This window comes from Lagopus leucura, unplaced genomic scaffold (genome assembly GCF_019238085.1).
Source record: "Lagopus leucura isolate 7727_CA_CO unplaced genomic scaffold, USGS_WTPT01 Super-Scaffold_73, whole genome shotgun sequence".
NCBI classification, from domain to species: domain Eukaryota; kingdom Metazoa; phylum Chordata; class Aves; order Galliformes; family Phasianidae; genus Lagopus; species Lagopus leucura.
In genome coordinates, this window is record NW_024962252.1 from 49,872,536 (window position 1) to 49,887,345 (window position 14,810).

The 14,810-nt window shown below is 42.1% G+C and overlaps 1 protein-coding gene across 1 annotated transcript; it reads left to right on the top strand.

Annotated features, from left to right (window-relative positions):
- Positions 1 to 10,946: 10,946 nt before the first annotated feature.
- ABRACL (ABRA C-terminal like) lies at positions 10,947 to 14,433 on the top strand. Its single transcript, XM_042887649.1, has 3 exons — positions 10,947 to 11,044; positions 12,626 to 12,692; positions 13,685 to 14,433. The coding sequence occupies exons 2-3, from the start codon at positions 12,632 to 12,634 to the stop codon at positions 13,867 to 13,869; spliced, it is 246 nt and encodes an 81-aa protein (XP_042743583.1). The 5' UTR covers positions 10,947 to 11,044; positions 12,626 to 12,631; the 3' UTR covers positions 13,870 to 14,433.
- Positions 14,434 to 14,810: the final 377 nt, after the last annotated feature.

Genomic DNA, 14,810 nt, shown 5'->3' on the forward strand with positions numbered 1-14,810 from the left:
TTCTGTCTTGGAAGACCTAGAACTCATTTTGAGGGAAGAGCTGCAATATTTAATATGAAAGCAAAACAGAAGCAGCAGGTATCTACAGCCTTTATATCAAATGACAGTTCTTCTGATGTAGTCTGTGTAGCACGAGGGCCATTTATTTATTATTAAATATCCAAATGCTCTAAATGGAGATGATGCACTCTAAGTGGCTGAGTCCTGCTTTTTCAAATGAGGCATAATGAAAAAAGAGACAGGAAACTGTAAGAACAATAGGTCTGGTCCCACTTTCCTCTTCTCTTTATATAGAGATGTTGAAGGAAGTGAAATGGCTCTGTTTCCTCACATCTGACCTGTGAGAAAAATAGCATTTGTGGTAAGTTTTTAGCTTGGGAATACATCCAAACTGCATTTCCCAGTAATAAAATAAAATAGGTATATTCCTTACAAAGTGAATGAAAAAACATCTGCACTTCTTCTCTAGTGAAGTACTACATTTACCATATTTTGTTTGACTTCCTCTGTGATGGAAACACTCTGAGCTATAGGAACTAATTAACAGATATAGCAAGTCTTTATTGGTGACAATTTGCTATTGGGAGAAGCTGCTAGTACTGAGGATCATCTGTATATTTTCTTAAGGGATCTTGGGTAATCAGTAGAAAGGGATCAACAATATTCAGTTATCACATTATGAGTTACGTTTTACTTAACCAACAACTATGACCAAAGAGCCTTTATTTGTTCCATGTGTCTTTAGCTATCTGAAAGTTAGGAAATAGCTCTAAGCTATTTATCAAAACTCTCTCCATAGCAGTGCTTTTCAGAAGGTGAGATTCATATATTTCTTCTTTGCCATAGTAACACAACGAAATATACGTAGAGAGTCAAGTATCTAAATTAAAACAGACACCTTACTTTCAGGCAGCTAGTCTGGTGAGACAGACATTAGTGTAGGTTTATGCACAGGAAATACAGTTCAAAAGCCTGACTGAAAAACAGGGATCTTTCAATTTCTACCCAAAATCTTAGACACTGTACTTTAGCCAAGGCTTAAATAAGGTTTCCTGAAAAAATCTTGACTTTTCAGGAAGGACATCAGTCGTATGCACTGTGTTCTCTATGCATAGACATTGATCTGACATAGAACAAATAATATTTGCTTCAACATACTGTGTTACAACACTTTGAGATGCATATATTACTCATGCACATGTAACAGAATTATGTAATGTGTCCATGAACCAAAGAAGAAGGACAAAGAAGAAGAAGAATTACACTTAATTTTCTTAACTATGTTTTTAATTTTAATCTCCTCCGGTTCATTAATGATGCTTGGGGAAAAAAAAATCCCTTGAGGTTAAAAAAAAATGGTAAGATTTATCCCAGAAGTTTAGATTAGATATTAGGAGGAAGTTTTTTAGGAGGAAGTTTTTCACTCAGAGGGTGGTGACGCACTGGAACAGGTTGCCCAAGGAGGTTGCAGATGCCCCATCCCTGGAGGCATTGAAGGCCAGGCTGGATGTGGCTCTGGGCAGCCTGGTCTGGTGGTTGGTGACCCTGCACATAGCGGGGGGTTGAAACTCTATGATCACTGAGATCCTTTTCAACCCAGGCCATTCTATGATTCTATGATTCTATGATTCTATGATTCTATGATTCTAAGTTTTGGATTCACAATTACAATTAACTTTGCAGATGAAAAATTCGTGCAAGATCATAAAACTCAGGTGTTAGATGAAGGAAAAAGCTGGCACATCATTAGTAAGCATCCCATATGTTATGTTCAATGGTGTAAATTTCATGTTCTCATAGTACGTCAGTGGTAGATATTTGTACACCATTTGAAATCAACACACAGTTTGACAGAAATTCTTCCAGGAATATTAGGTCCAGAGATGAGACCATTAGCAGTGCTCTATGACAAGATGCATTTGGAGGTGGAATTTGATCACAGTTCTGCATTGTGGTTTCAAACAACATCACATGATTGTGGACCACATGACTTGCAGCTGCAGTGACAGTGAAATTAATAAAGGTTGAACAGTTGATAACTTGAATGTAAATTGGTTTTCAGAGCAGGTATTGCATCTTGAAGCCAAAAAATAATTGTTAAAATGCAGTTTATATCAACTTGACTTATCCATAAGTGGAAACCAATGAAGTCCTGTAGTTGTCTTCAAAGAATAAATACAGTGAAATTGCAGAGATTGTTGAAGTCCAATGATCTTTCATCTTGTACAGTAAGCACAGCTCTTGAGCTGAGAACCTTGAATATGAACCATCGAAATTATAGGACTTATTCATAAAAACAATGCTTATAAATAGGATTATTATATTAAATGATTATTAATTGTCATTAGTACCATCGTGGAGAAAGATGTCAGTTTGTGGATGGTTGATTGTAGGTTTTTTGGCTTTTCTTTTTCTTTTTTTTTTTGGCCAGCTATGAACTTCTACAAACCATACTTCCTTGGCCAGAAGGTCTTGTCATTTCATTAAAAAATTAACATAGCAACTTCTGCCATGGTAAGTTTTCATATGTAAATAAATGTAACTTGACAAATGTCAATCCACAGTCCTATTTCAATAAGATTTCCTTCAGGAAATGATTTGATATCCATCTGTCATCAGTCATTATAAATATTTGAGCTTTAGGAAGGAAATTTGTATGAAACTAATAAATAAAGATAATCCACCTAGAGCTGTATTTGAAGTGTGTGTAAATAGTAATTGTATATTAACGTAACTGTCATCTCTGCTACTGTTAGCTGACAACCTCATGCAAAGCCAGTTTTCTGGAAAAGTCCACGAAATGTCAGTAATGTATGCATTTCTGTAGAGGTTTTTTTTCACGATGCATGCTAAACAGGAGGAAAAACAACTGGATGATTCAGCTGTTACCATGCTATGTGGACGTCAGGAGATGCATCGCTGTTTCCTTGCTACAAGGGCATTTGGACAAATGGAATCTGAGAAAGTAATTAGCCTTCATGTTGCTCTCTCTCTAATATAAATTTGTTACAGCAAAGGATACTGTATAACACATGAAACATAGTCAGTTATTAATAAACTTTTTCTTCTTGTAAACTGTCTTCAAACACCTTTTTATACTCCTCTCTCTCAAGATATGAGGGCTGCTCTGAAAGTAATGCCTATTTTATTATGTTGACATCAGAGGCAGATGTTGCTAATATGGCAGTAGAGGTTGAACTTTCCCACCAATATCCCATTACATGTTGTTGCTGTGTGACAGATGGCAGCAGAGGAGCAGTCTGACAAAACGGTGTCTGACATGGTGTATGAATGTCTTGCTGAATGTTTATGGAGACTAAAGAGTGGTTGTAAGCACAGTGAGGTGGTGGGTGGTATGTTTCAGCAACAGCAATGTAAAAGACAAGCCATGTTCTGGGTAGACACACGCAGCTGTCACACCACCAAATGAAGAGTGTCTCAATCAGCTCATCCATGTGAATTGGCAGATTATGACTAGGGAACTGTGTATGGAGCTGAATATCAGCTTCAGTATGTTGGCAACAATGGGGGCAACATCAAACATCACAGCATTTGCACAAAATGGGTCCTATGAATTCTCACACAGGAGCAGACAAATCATCAAGTGACCACTACATCGCAACACTAACTAAGCTGATGAAGGCTCAGACTTTCTCAGTACAGAGAAGACCTTTCTCTTGCAACATGATAATGCCGGGCTCCATACCTGTTTGAAGTCAATGGAGCACATTGCCAATCTTGGCTGGACTGACCCACCACAGAGTCCAGTTTTGATGCCTTCTGACTTCCATCCAGGCTGTGGGCAACATTTTCTTAGCAATTACACCATCAGAGCAGCTGTGAAACACTGGGTCACTTCCACTGGTGCAAATTTTTACAAGCGTGGTATGAAGGCTCTGGTTCCTTGCAGGCAAAAATGCATGACTAATGGTGATGGCTATGTTGAAAAATGTTGTGGGTTTTTTTTTGTTGTTGTTGTTTTTGTTTTTTTTTGTTTTTTTTTTGTTTTTTGTAGCTTAGAATTTGTTCTACCAAATAGAGTTATTCTGCTCTTTGTATCTGTAGTTTCCATGGAGGTAAATAGGAGGTACTACTTTTGGAGCAATTTACATATTTCTGCACATAGTCTTTGCTTCACATCCTCCTGTATGGAATACCATGACCAAGCTCAGTATATAACCTGCATTAGTTCTGACTCTGCATGTTTAGAGAGTTATTTGAGCACGCTTTGAGTTCTGTCTTACAGTTCTCAGGTATCAGAAAAATGATAGGTCATCTTGCAGTTCTTTTTGCAGCTTTTGCTGTAGTGCTAAAAATATGGGTGCAGTGTTTTAGCCTGTACTGATTTAACATATTTCTGTCATTCCCCAGAGGTTTACTCTTGAGTTAACTGTAGGACAAGTCATTTCAGTCATTTATGTCAAGATTTTAAGTACTCCACTTTTCTATTCAACTGTGGTAAAGATTTACATGCTTATTCCAGGGAGAAGAGGCATTGCATTGTTTGAGGCTTCTAGTGGATAAGAAGAAGAGTACGATGTCCTGTGGCCATTTCCGAAATAAGGCTTTAGAGCCAGATACAGGTGAATAATAGCACAAGTGAATCATTCCATTTAACCCCCATGGAAGCATCCATTAGAATGGTAAGACCATCAGCTGTAAGTTTGTACAGTCTGTCTTGTTCTGAGGCTGATCTGTTGTGTTTGCTTTGCACTTCAATAAATGCTTCTGTTTTGCTAGGCTAATTTTTCAGCTCACCAAAAGATTAAAAAAAAAAAAATAGAAAATTCTTATTTTGCTTGATTTTTGTTTGGTTTATTGTTGTTTGTTTGTTTTTCCCTTTTAGAAGAAGGAAAGGTAAGAGCCCATGTGATTAATCTTTTCAAACTGGACTTTACAGTAGAATTCTTAGAAGGTTTTAAAGAGAATCACTGATTTTTGTTTAGGAAAAATAATTTTCTCCCTTGAAGCAACTGATAAATTTAAACAGAGAGAAAAGTCAAATAGAAGTAATGATTGGACCAAGAATGATGAAGTTGCTTTGGACCTGGAGTCGGTGAAGAACATAGTATTATTTTCCTGGTTGACTAGCTTGTCTCAAACAATATAGTTGTTCTTCTGACTGTCCCTAAAAACAGCCACGCTTTCTGACTATTGTTTACTCCCCTCAGATTTCCACACCAGCATTCAGTTGCTGTGATTGTATCTTTCTCAGTGCAGTCAGTGACTCTATCTTGTTCAAAGAAAAGATCTTATTTTTTCTGTGCTGTTACAAAGTCCATGGGAATCAGGAATGTAGTCAGTCCTCTGCCATTTGATATCTACAAATCATGCGAAAACACATTTTTAAAGATCTCCTTTAGCAGTCAGGGTGTAAGTAGATTTTCTACTTAGGTTGAGTCACAACCCTACAGTGGGTTGCAAGGCATGGCACACCCATGTGGAGAAGTGTGACTCATGACCGGCCAACTGCATAGATACGTGATGGGACTGGGCTAAGGCAAGCCATGTATACATGCTCCTGGTTGAATCACAACACTATAGCTTTTGTCCAGATTGGAAACACTGGGGAGAATCTGTGGCACCTTGCACAGGTGTGAGTTGCTGGTACGATAGCAGAAAAATGGGTGGCAGGTGCATCCAGTAGGAACTCATGTCTTTACTGAAACAACAAGTCAGACAAAAATCTGTTGAAAGAACAAAATGAGACCTAGGTTACTCAAGAAGGCAGATAACATGATCATTTTTAGCAGTAAAATCTGCAAATCACGGTGCTAGTTGTAGTGTTTTCCAGCTAATGGCAATCTCAACAGGCTTCGGTATGTGCATGTGGTACATGTGTTGGCCAATTAAAAAGTATGTTGTATAATGTAATAAAAATTCAAGAGAACAATATTGTAGAAAACAAGAACTGTCTAGGCTACCTACAAAAAATATAGTACCAGTGAAACAAGAATATTTAGTTAATGTATGGTCAAAAATGGACAAATGACCATTAGTTAGCAAACAACTTTGTCACTCTCTTCTGCATGCCTTTTTCAGGCTCAGACTGTTCTGCCTCTCTCTGAAACCTGTCAAACAACATGTTTACTGCAAGTTTTGTGCAAACACTAAACATTTTTGCAAAACTAACTTGTCACAGGGTAGGAAGACAGGCTCCATTCATGATCAGTAAACACTTCAAATTTAAGAGGAGATGAACAGAGCTGGTGTCCAATCACAGAATCACAGAATCACAGAATTGTAGGGGTTGGAAGGGACCTCCAGAGATCATCGAGTCCAACCCCCCTGCCAAAGCAGGTTCCCTACACCAGGTAGCACAGGTAGGCATCCAGACAGGTCTTGAACATCTCCAGAGAAGGAGACTCCACCACCTCCCTGGGCAGCCTGTTCCAGTGCTCCGTCACCTCACTGTAAAGAAGTTCTTGCGCACACTTGTGCAGAACTTCCTATGCTGCAGTTTCCAGCCGTTTCCCCTTGTCCTGTCTCCACTCACCACTGAAAAGAGTCCGGCCTCGCCATTCTGCCCCCCACACCTTAGATATTTATAAACCTGGATCAGGTCCCCTCTCAGTCTCCTTTTCTCAAGGCTGAACAGACCCAGTTCACTCAGCCTTTCCTCATAGGAGAGATGCTCCAGGCCCTTCACCATCTTTGTGGCCCTCCGCTGGACTCTTTCCAAGAGATCCCTGTCTTTTTTGTACTGGGGAGCCCAGAACTGGACGCAGTACTCCAGATGAGGTCTTACCAGGGCAGAGTAGAGGGGGAGGATCACCTCCCTCGACCTGCTGGCCACGCTCTTTTTTATGCACCCCAGTAAGCCATTGGCCTTTTTGGCCACAAGGGCACACTGCTGGCTCATAGCCAACCTGTCATCCACCAGGACACCCAGGTCCCTGCAGAGCTCCTCTCCAGCAGGTCATCCCCCAACCTGTACTGGTGCATGGAATTATTCCTCCCCAGATGCAAGACTCCACACTTGCTTTTGTTAAACCTCATCCGGTTTTTTTCTGCCCAGCTCTCCAGCCTGTCCAGGTCTCACTGAATGGCAGCACAGCCTTCAGGCGTGTCAGCCAATCCTCCCAACTTTGTATCATCAGCAAACTTGCTGAGGGTGGCCACTATCCCCTCATCAAGGTCATTGATGAAGATGTTGAACAAGACCGGACCCAGCACAGACCCCTGAGGAACACCACTAGTTACAGGCCTCCAACCGGACTCTGCACCACCAACAACGACCCTCTGCGCTCTGCCAGTCAGCCAGTTCTCAACCCACCTCACTGTCCACTCATCTATCCCACACTTCCTCAGCTTTGTTATAAGGATGTCGTGGGGGACAGTATCAAATGCCTTGCTGAGATCAAGGTAGACTACATCCACTGCTCTCCCCCTATCCACCCAGCCAGAGACAACATCATAGAAGGCTACCAGGTTGGTCAAGCACGACCTCCCCCTTGTGAACCCGTGCTGACTACTCCTGATAACTTCCTCTTCTTCCAGTTGTCTGGAAATGACATCCAGTACAAGCTGTTCCATCACCTTTCCAGGGACAGAGGTGAGGCTGACTGGCCTATAATTGCCTGGGTCTTCCTTCTTGCCTTTCTTGAAGACCGGGGTGACACTGGCTATCTTCCAGTCTTCAGGCACCTCCCCCGTCTTCCAAGACTTCTCAAAGATGACAGAAAGCGGTTCAGCAATCACCTCTGCCAGCTCCCTCAGCACCCGTGGATGAATCCCATCGGGTCCCATGGATTTCTGAACATTGGTGCTGCCTAGGCGCTCCCGGACCACCTCTTCCCTGACTGAAGGGAGGTCTTCCATTCCCCAGATCCTCTCACTAACCTCCAGGGTCTCAGATTCCCGAGGGGGAGCTTTTTCACTGAAGACAGAAGCAAAGAAGGCATTCAGTATCTCCGCCTTCTCAGCATCCCCCATTACCAGAACACCCCCGTCACTTAGCAGGGGAGCCACATTCTCCCTAGTCTTCCTTTTACTGTTAATGTACTTGAAAAAACCTTTTTTATTATCCTTTATCCCCTTTGCCAGATTTAATTCCAGGCGGGCTTTAGCCTTCCTTGTCGCATCCCTGCAGACCCTGACAACATTCCTGTATTCTTCCCAAGTAGTCAGACCCTTTTTCCATATTTCATGGGCCTTCTTCTTTCCTTTGAGTTTGTGCACGAGCTCCTTGCTCATCCACACAGATGTTCATGAGGAAGAGATATTATGAGTACACTTAGCAGTATCTCTGGACCTGTGTTGTTCACTGCTGTCACTGATGACAGAGGAAAAGAAGTGACAAAGCCTGTGTATGATCCTATTTTAAATCACACAGTAGAACAGCCGACAGCAGTGAACAATGCAAAGTAATACAGTGGAGGTGGAATAATCTTAATGATCTGTAACAGAACAATTAATCACTACCACTTTGAAAATATCTTTTCAAATCACTGGGTGGTACTCAGCAGTTTTCAAAAAGGCAAGTGAGATTAGGGTAAAGGTACAGTTAGGGAAATATCTGTAACTATTACTTGATCAAACATCAATCATTCCATACTAACCATTACAATACTCAGTGCAAAGGCCTAAGTTATTTGTGTATACATAAAGCTGTTCTGATGATGATGACTATGTTTGTGACACAACTGAAGGCATATTGTTAAAAATAAAAATGTGAAATGAACACTTTCATTTTTTACTGCTACGTAACTGGAACATTTCCACACTTGCTAACATGCCAACTAGATTCTGTTTTAGCAGGATTCTCTTGGATGTTTCTTAAAAGTCTACCAGTTTTATTGTAGTACTTAATAATGTGTTAGCCAACAAATCCTAGATCTTTAGAAAAGCAGTATAATATAATAATATAAGCACGTATGCCAGGATATGCACAGATACAATGGTCTGCTGATAATACATTTTTCTGATAATCTACTCCTTTATTTTGATTCAGTTTGGATAGATTTACATTTCATTAATGTCTTTACTGACTTAGCAATGTAGTCCTTAACTTGTTTACTTGTTTTCTCAATTATTTCTTGGTTGTTTGTTTTTTTTTTTTGTTTTTTTTTTAAAGGGCACCTTTGCTGATGCTAAATACAGCCCCTCTGTTTGTGATTACATATTCTGCAGCTATCACCTGTTGAATATATAGATCCTTGTACAGAAAACTTTTCTTTTTATGCATTCTGTTACATGTGAATTGTGGTTTTTCTAATGAAAATACTTTAATAAAAATATCAAATTGCAAAATATCTCTTGAAAAAGGAAGGTGCATGGTCTCCAGCTTTGCTTCCCTGGAGTGATAAAAATGGATCTTCTTGGCATCACTTCCACTGTGCAAATCAATTAATTTTGCTGCAGTTTCTGTCAAATGAACCCTAACAGAGCTTGCCATAGCAGTTTAAGATGCCTTCAGCAATTTATCTTTGCACCAGGGATGAAAAAGCATAGCGAAGGACCAGAGCTAGCTGGCACAGCATGTGTGCTGTATGAACGAGTATCTTGGTTTCCCCCCTATAGGCTGATGCATGAAATGTGAATTGTAGGAACTGGAGGCAGCCACTGACACTTGCATTGCTCTGGGGCAGCTATGCTTGATGAATGTGTGGGAGAGGCAGCTGGGATGGCAGTGCCTTAAATAAATGAAAGTTTTCTAAAGAAATTTGGTGTGAATCTGGCCTCTGAGTAGCAGGATGATGGTGGTCTCACTGCTGTAGAGGAGTTCATTTTGCTCCTACTTTTAATGTCAGTGTACTTGAGAGAAGATGCACCTATTTCTAGGTGCTAAAGAGGATGCAAGGAATTGGAAAAAGCAGTAGCAAATAGAGACACAAGACAGAAAAAATAAAATTGCAGTCTCTACAAGGTAGAGCAGAAGGACATGGCACTGAATGAATGATCAGAACATGATATGACTTTATCACAGCTAAATGATGTTATCCTAGCTCATTAGTTTTCTCCAGAAAGAGAACTGTTTTTCTGTGTTACGAGAGTTTGGCAACACCATGTTATCAATACAAGTTGGGGGACAAAAGGACAGAGCACAGCCTTTCTGAAAAGGACTTGGGGGTACTGCTGGATGGGAAGCTGGAAATGAGCCAGCAATGTGACCCTGCAGCCCAGAAAGTCAACCATATCCTGGGTTGCATCTAAAGAAGTGAGTCCAGCAGGGCAAGGGAGGTGATCCTGTCCCTCTACTCTGCGCTGGTGAGGCCTCACCTGGAGTACTGCATCCAGAGGTGGAGTCCTCAGTACAGGAGAGACATAGACCTGTTGGAGCACATCCAGAGGAGGGCCACAGAAATGATCCAAGCGATGGAACACCTCGCCCGTGAGGACAGGCTGAGAGAGCTGGGGCTGTTCAGGCTGTAGGAGAGAAGGCTCCCAGCAGAGCGAAGAGTGGCTTTTCCATGTCTAAAAAGGGTCTATAAGAAAGTGGACAGACTTTAGCAGGAACCACTGTGATAGGACAAGGGAAATGGTTTCAAACTAAAACACAGCAGATTTAGATTGGATATAAATTAGTTTTTTACACTGAGGGTGGTGAGGCATTGGAACAGGTTGCCTAGTGATGTGGTGGATGCTCTGTCCCTGCAGACATCAGGGTCAGGCTGGATGGGGCTCTGAGCACTCTGATTCAGCTGTAGGTGTCCCTGTTCATCGTATGGGGATTGAAGTAGCTGGCCTTTAAAGGTCCCTTCCAACTCAAGCAATTCTATGATTCTATGAACTTTGTGGGCCCCTTCCAGCTCGGGGTATTTTTTCATTCAGCAATTTGCAGGTGACACCAGTCTGACTGTAACCAACGAGGCAGGCAGCCTAAACGCCCGCCTTCTCGTCACACAGCACAGCACCGCACCGCCACCGCGTGCAGCAAACCGCCCGCGCAGGGAGAGGAGGTCCTGACTCCCGCTGCTCCTCCTCTTCCCCGCTGCCGACCGGGCGGGGCTCAGCCGCGTAACCACCGCCGTCGCCCCGTCCTCCATGCCGGGCGGTACTTGTGCCTGCGTCTTCCGGCAGTAGAGAGCGGCGGTGGGAGCGGGTGAGTGGCGGAGCCTGGCGGCGGTGGCGGGCTGGGCGTCGCATCGGCACCCCGTGCCGGTTCTTGGGCGCCCGGCCGAGGGGAGCGCTCTGTGGGAGGGAGGTTGGCACGCGGAGCGCCGCAGTGAAGCCGGGCTGCTCCCAGCGGCGGCTGCGGGGCTGTGCGGGCAGCGGGCGGGTCGGCCGCCGGGTCGCCATCTTCTTTAAACGTTAGTACCTAAATTGACAGAGTATACGCGGTACCGGGGGAAAGAATTTCAAGCTGATGTGAATTCGAAGAGCTAAAAGTTACAGAAGGGGAAAAAAAAAAAGCTACCTTTAAAGGTGTTGAAAGTGCATCATTAAAAAGTTGGCGGTGCCGTCACAGTGCCAGATTGTAAAATCGGCAGTTTGAGGAAATTATTAATGGTCGCGTCCGCATTTTGGTACGTGGGCCCTATTTTCCCTGGTGACTTAACGGCAGCATCTTTAGTGCGTTGGTTTAGCTGTGGGATTCACCTCCTGCCTGCTTTAACACAGTGGAAAAGTAGCTCTTGTGTGAGGAAGAGTTTGTGACACATCTGGATGCTGATGAGTAACTCTGTGTACTCACCAGGTCTGCACAGCAGCGTTGCTTCCTGGAACAACAGAGCTGGTCCCCATAGGCAGCTGCTGTTTAACAGGGGCTCAGGACTGTTTGAGACCTTTTTGGACCCCACTCGGCTCCAGCTGCTGTCTCTGCAGCCCTTATTCAAGTGGAAGCTGCTTTTGGTGCTTTGCTTTTTCCGTGTCCTTGCTTCGATGTCTGTGTTTGCTGGAAGAGTTGTACATTGTTGTGTTGTGCTTCTTTGTGTGCTTTTGGTCACCAAGTGCCTTCCGGGTGCCCGCAGTTTTTAGTCTGGGATGCTCTGTATGCAAGTCGTATGTTGTGTGTTTGTGTTGAGAGGTGCTGAGGTGTTAGCATCTTTTGGTTCCCCCACACTTGTTGGGGATGTAGAGGCCCTTTATATCTTAAGGACTGAAATCTCAGCTCATCCTCTAACCATAGGACCATAGGATTGCTCAGGTTGGAAAAGACCTTAAAGATTATCAAGTCCAACCACAACCTAACCATACTACCCTAACAACCCTGCAATATATCATGTCCCTGAGCACCGCATCCAAATGGTTTTTAAAACATATCCGGGGGTGGTGACTCAACCACCTCCCTGGGGAGCCTATTCCAGTGCTTAACAACCCTTTCTGTAAAGTTTTTTTCTGATATCAAGGCTAAACTTACGCTGGTGCAACTTGAGGCCATTTCCCTTCATCCTGTCACCAGTGAGAAGAGACCAACCGTGCTCTCGCTGCAATCACCTTTCAATAAGCAATAAGGTCTCCCCTCAGCCTCCTCTTCCCCAAACTAAACTGCCCTAATTCCTTCAGTCTCTCCTCATAGGGTGCATTCTCCAAGCCTTTCACAAGCTTCATTGCCCTTCAGGCTGCTGGGTTTTGCAAAATGTTGTGACGTTCCCGATGAACTGAAAATATGCTGGGATGAAGATGTGCAAAGGATGTATGGGTCTCCTAATAACTTTGTTAAAAATTGTGTTTTGTGTTTTAGACCACAATGAACGTGGAACATGAAATTAGCCTCTTAGTTGAGGAGATTCGGCGGCTGGGGACCAAAAGTAAGCATTGTAATGTCTCTGCTCATACAGATACAGTCATGTTATACCATCCTATGGACCTGGCAAATTTAACTAAACGGGCTCAGATAATGTGTCCCACGTATGTTTAATATGGGATTGCATGGTATTCCCATGACCCACATGTGTTCGGAGCAGAGAGGAAGCAGGCCTGAAGTCCTGCCCCCAATAAAATCGACAGCCAAATTACCTTCTAAGTCCCAACATACTTGCTACGACTGTCAAATAAACAGCACCATTACCTTTCACATCCTTCCATGGTAACTTCTGAATTTCACAAGTCATATTCGTCAATTCATCACTGTTGGAAGGAATTCATCCATGTGCCTAAACCTCTAATTAGGAGGTATAGTCCCAGCCTTTGCTTGGATTTGCTTAGAACATGGACTTGTCTCTTAAGATGGCTCTTCATTGTTAAAACTCCACTTTCTTTACAAATACTTACCCCATTTGTGGGGGTGGGACCGGCTCATATATTTTAGTTCTGATGCAGTTTCTTTTGTTTTGCAAAACTTGATACATACCTCTTGCATGTTTAAGAATAACTTATCTAACATGAGCATATATTTTAGAATTACTGTTTAAACAAGAACTTTCTAACATTTTAAACATTCCAAAATATTTTGGTTCATTAAAACAGTTTTATTCTTTCTGCTTTGAAGAAGTGAAATAGCCTGGGTTAGTTGTAAGTTTCAGAAAGGCATCAATAAAAAATAAATATGCCAGATACATGGACGCCGATGCGAGCCTAAGAAAAAGAATAAGTCTTTGTCTACTACTTTATCTCTGGCTTTCATAGCGTGGTTCCCTTTATAAAGTCAAATCTCATGGAAGTGAAGTCAGAACCAGGTGCTGGCAGCTAGGAATCACCATGGGACTTACCTTCAGTACTCTGCCTATAACTTCTGTATCCTTGGGAATCTCCGAACTGAAGGAACATCTGCAAATGCTTTCATGTTTTGTCTTTGATTTAGATGCCGATGGACAAGTGAGCGTGAAATTTGGTGTGCTCTTCTCTGATGAAAAGTGTGCCAACCTCTTTGAAGCCCTAGTGGGAACTCTTAAGGCTGCAAAACGACGAAAGATTGTCACTTATCAAGGAGAGCTGCTTTTACAAGGTGTTCATGACAATGTTGATATCATGCTACTGCAAGACTGATGCAGTGTGCATTTCAGCAGTGTTAATTGTATTGTTGGAGACGGCGACTTCCAACGTCCTCTGAATCAGACTGATCATTCTTATGTGTTTTGACGCATTTTCTATATCTTTATAGTTGAAAGGAAATTTTCCTATTTTGGAAAAACATTCCCTTTTGTGATTCTTCCTAAAACAGTACTGTACATGATCAAGGTAAAAAGATGCCAGTTCTTTTTATTCTTTTTTTTTTTTTTTTTTTTTTTTTTAAATCTCAGGTAATACTTTTTAATGGTGGTTATTTTCAACATATGAAGAATGGAACTGGTATTTTAATGTTTACAAATCAAAACATGCCATGAAAGTAAAAAATAAAGGAACACACATCAGTTCATATAATTCTTATTAGTTGTTTCTCTCTCTTCTTATTTGAAGTGGAAATGAAAACAAACAGAATTTCTGTAAGCAGTATGGTTAAGTGACATAAAACATGGCAGTGAGATAGAAATGATTTTACTGCATGATGCAGTCAAAGAATGCCCATTCTTTGGAGTGGGGAACAGCAATAAAAGCATTCTAAGAGCTGGATATGTAAGTCTGTTTTGTAAGTAGGGTCCTTCATAGCAACTAGAGAAGAATAAATCAAGCATCACTCTTGGAACGAAGCAAAAACCAGTAATAATTGGCTTCTGTGTGGAGATCGCAGTTTTACGTACCACACTGCTGAATCTCCTCAACAGAGTTTACTGTAACCACCAACCCTTCCTGTCCCTGTGATGCTTCTTCTCTTTGTGTAAGGAGTGGCTGAAAATTCAGTGCTGCAGCAACTCCTCCTTGCTTTTAGCTTCATTAGAGCAGCTATAGTGAGGAATGCAGTTTTAAGGCAGCTGTAGAGCTGCTTCTGCTTGATGAGGGAAAGAGCACATAAACACATACCAAGCATGATCTATTTCTCCAGCTAGAGT

What these genes read in the sequence shown, in the direction of transcription:
- ABRACL (XM_042887649.1), top strand. Translation starts at nt 12,632, where the DNA reads ATGAACGTGGAACATGAAATTAGCCTCTTAGTTGAGGAGATTCGGCGG. An exon ending in TCGGCGGCTGGGGACCAAAA is followed by an intron (nt 12,693 to 13,684) that starts GTAAGCATTGTA and finishes TCTTTGATTTAG; the next exon opens with ATGCCGATGGACAAGTGAGC.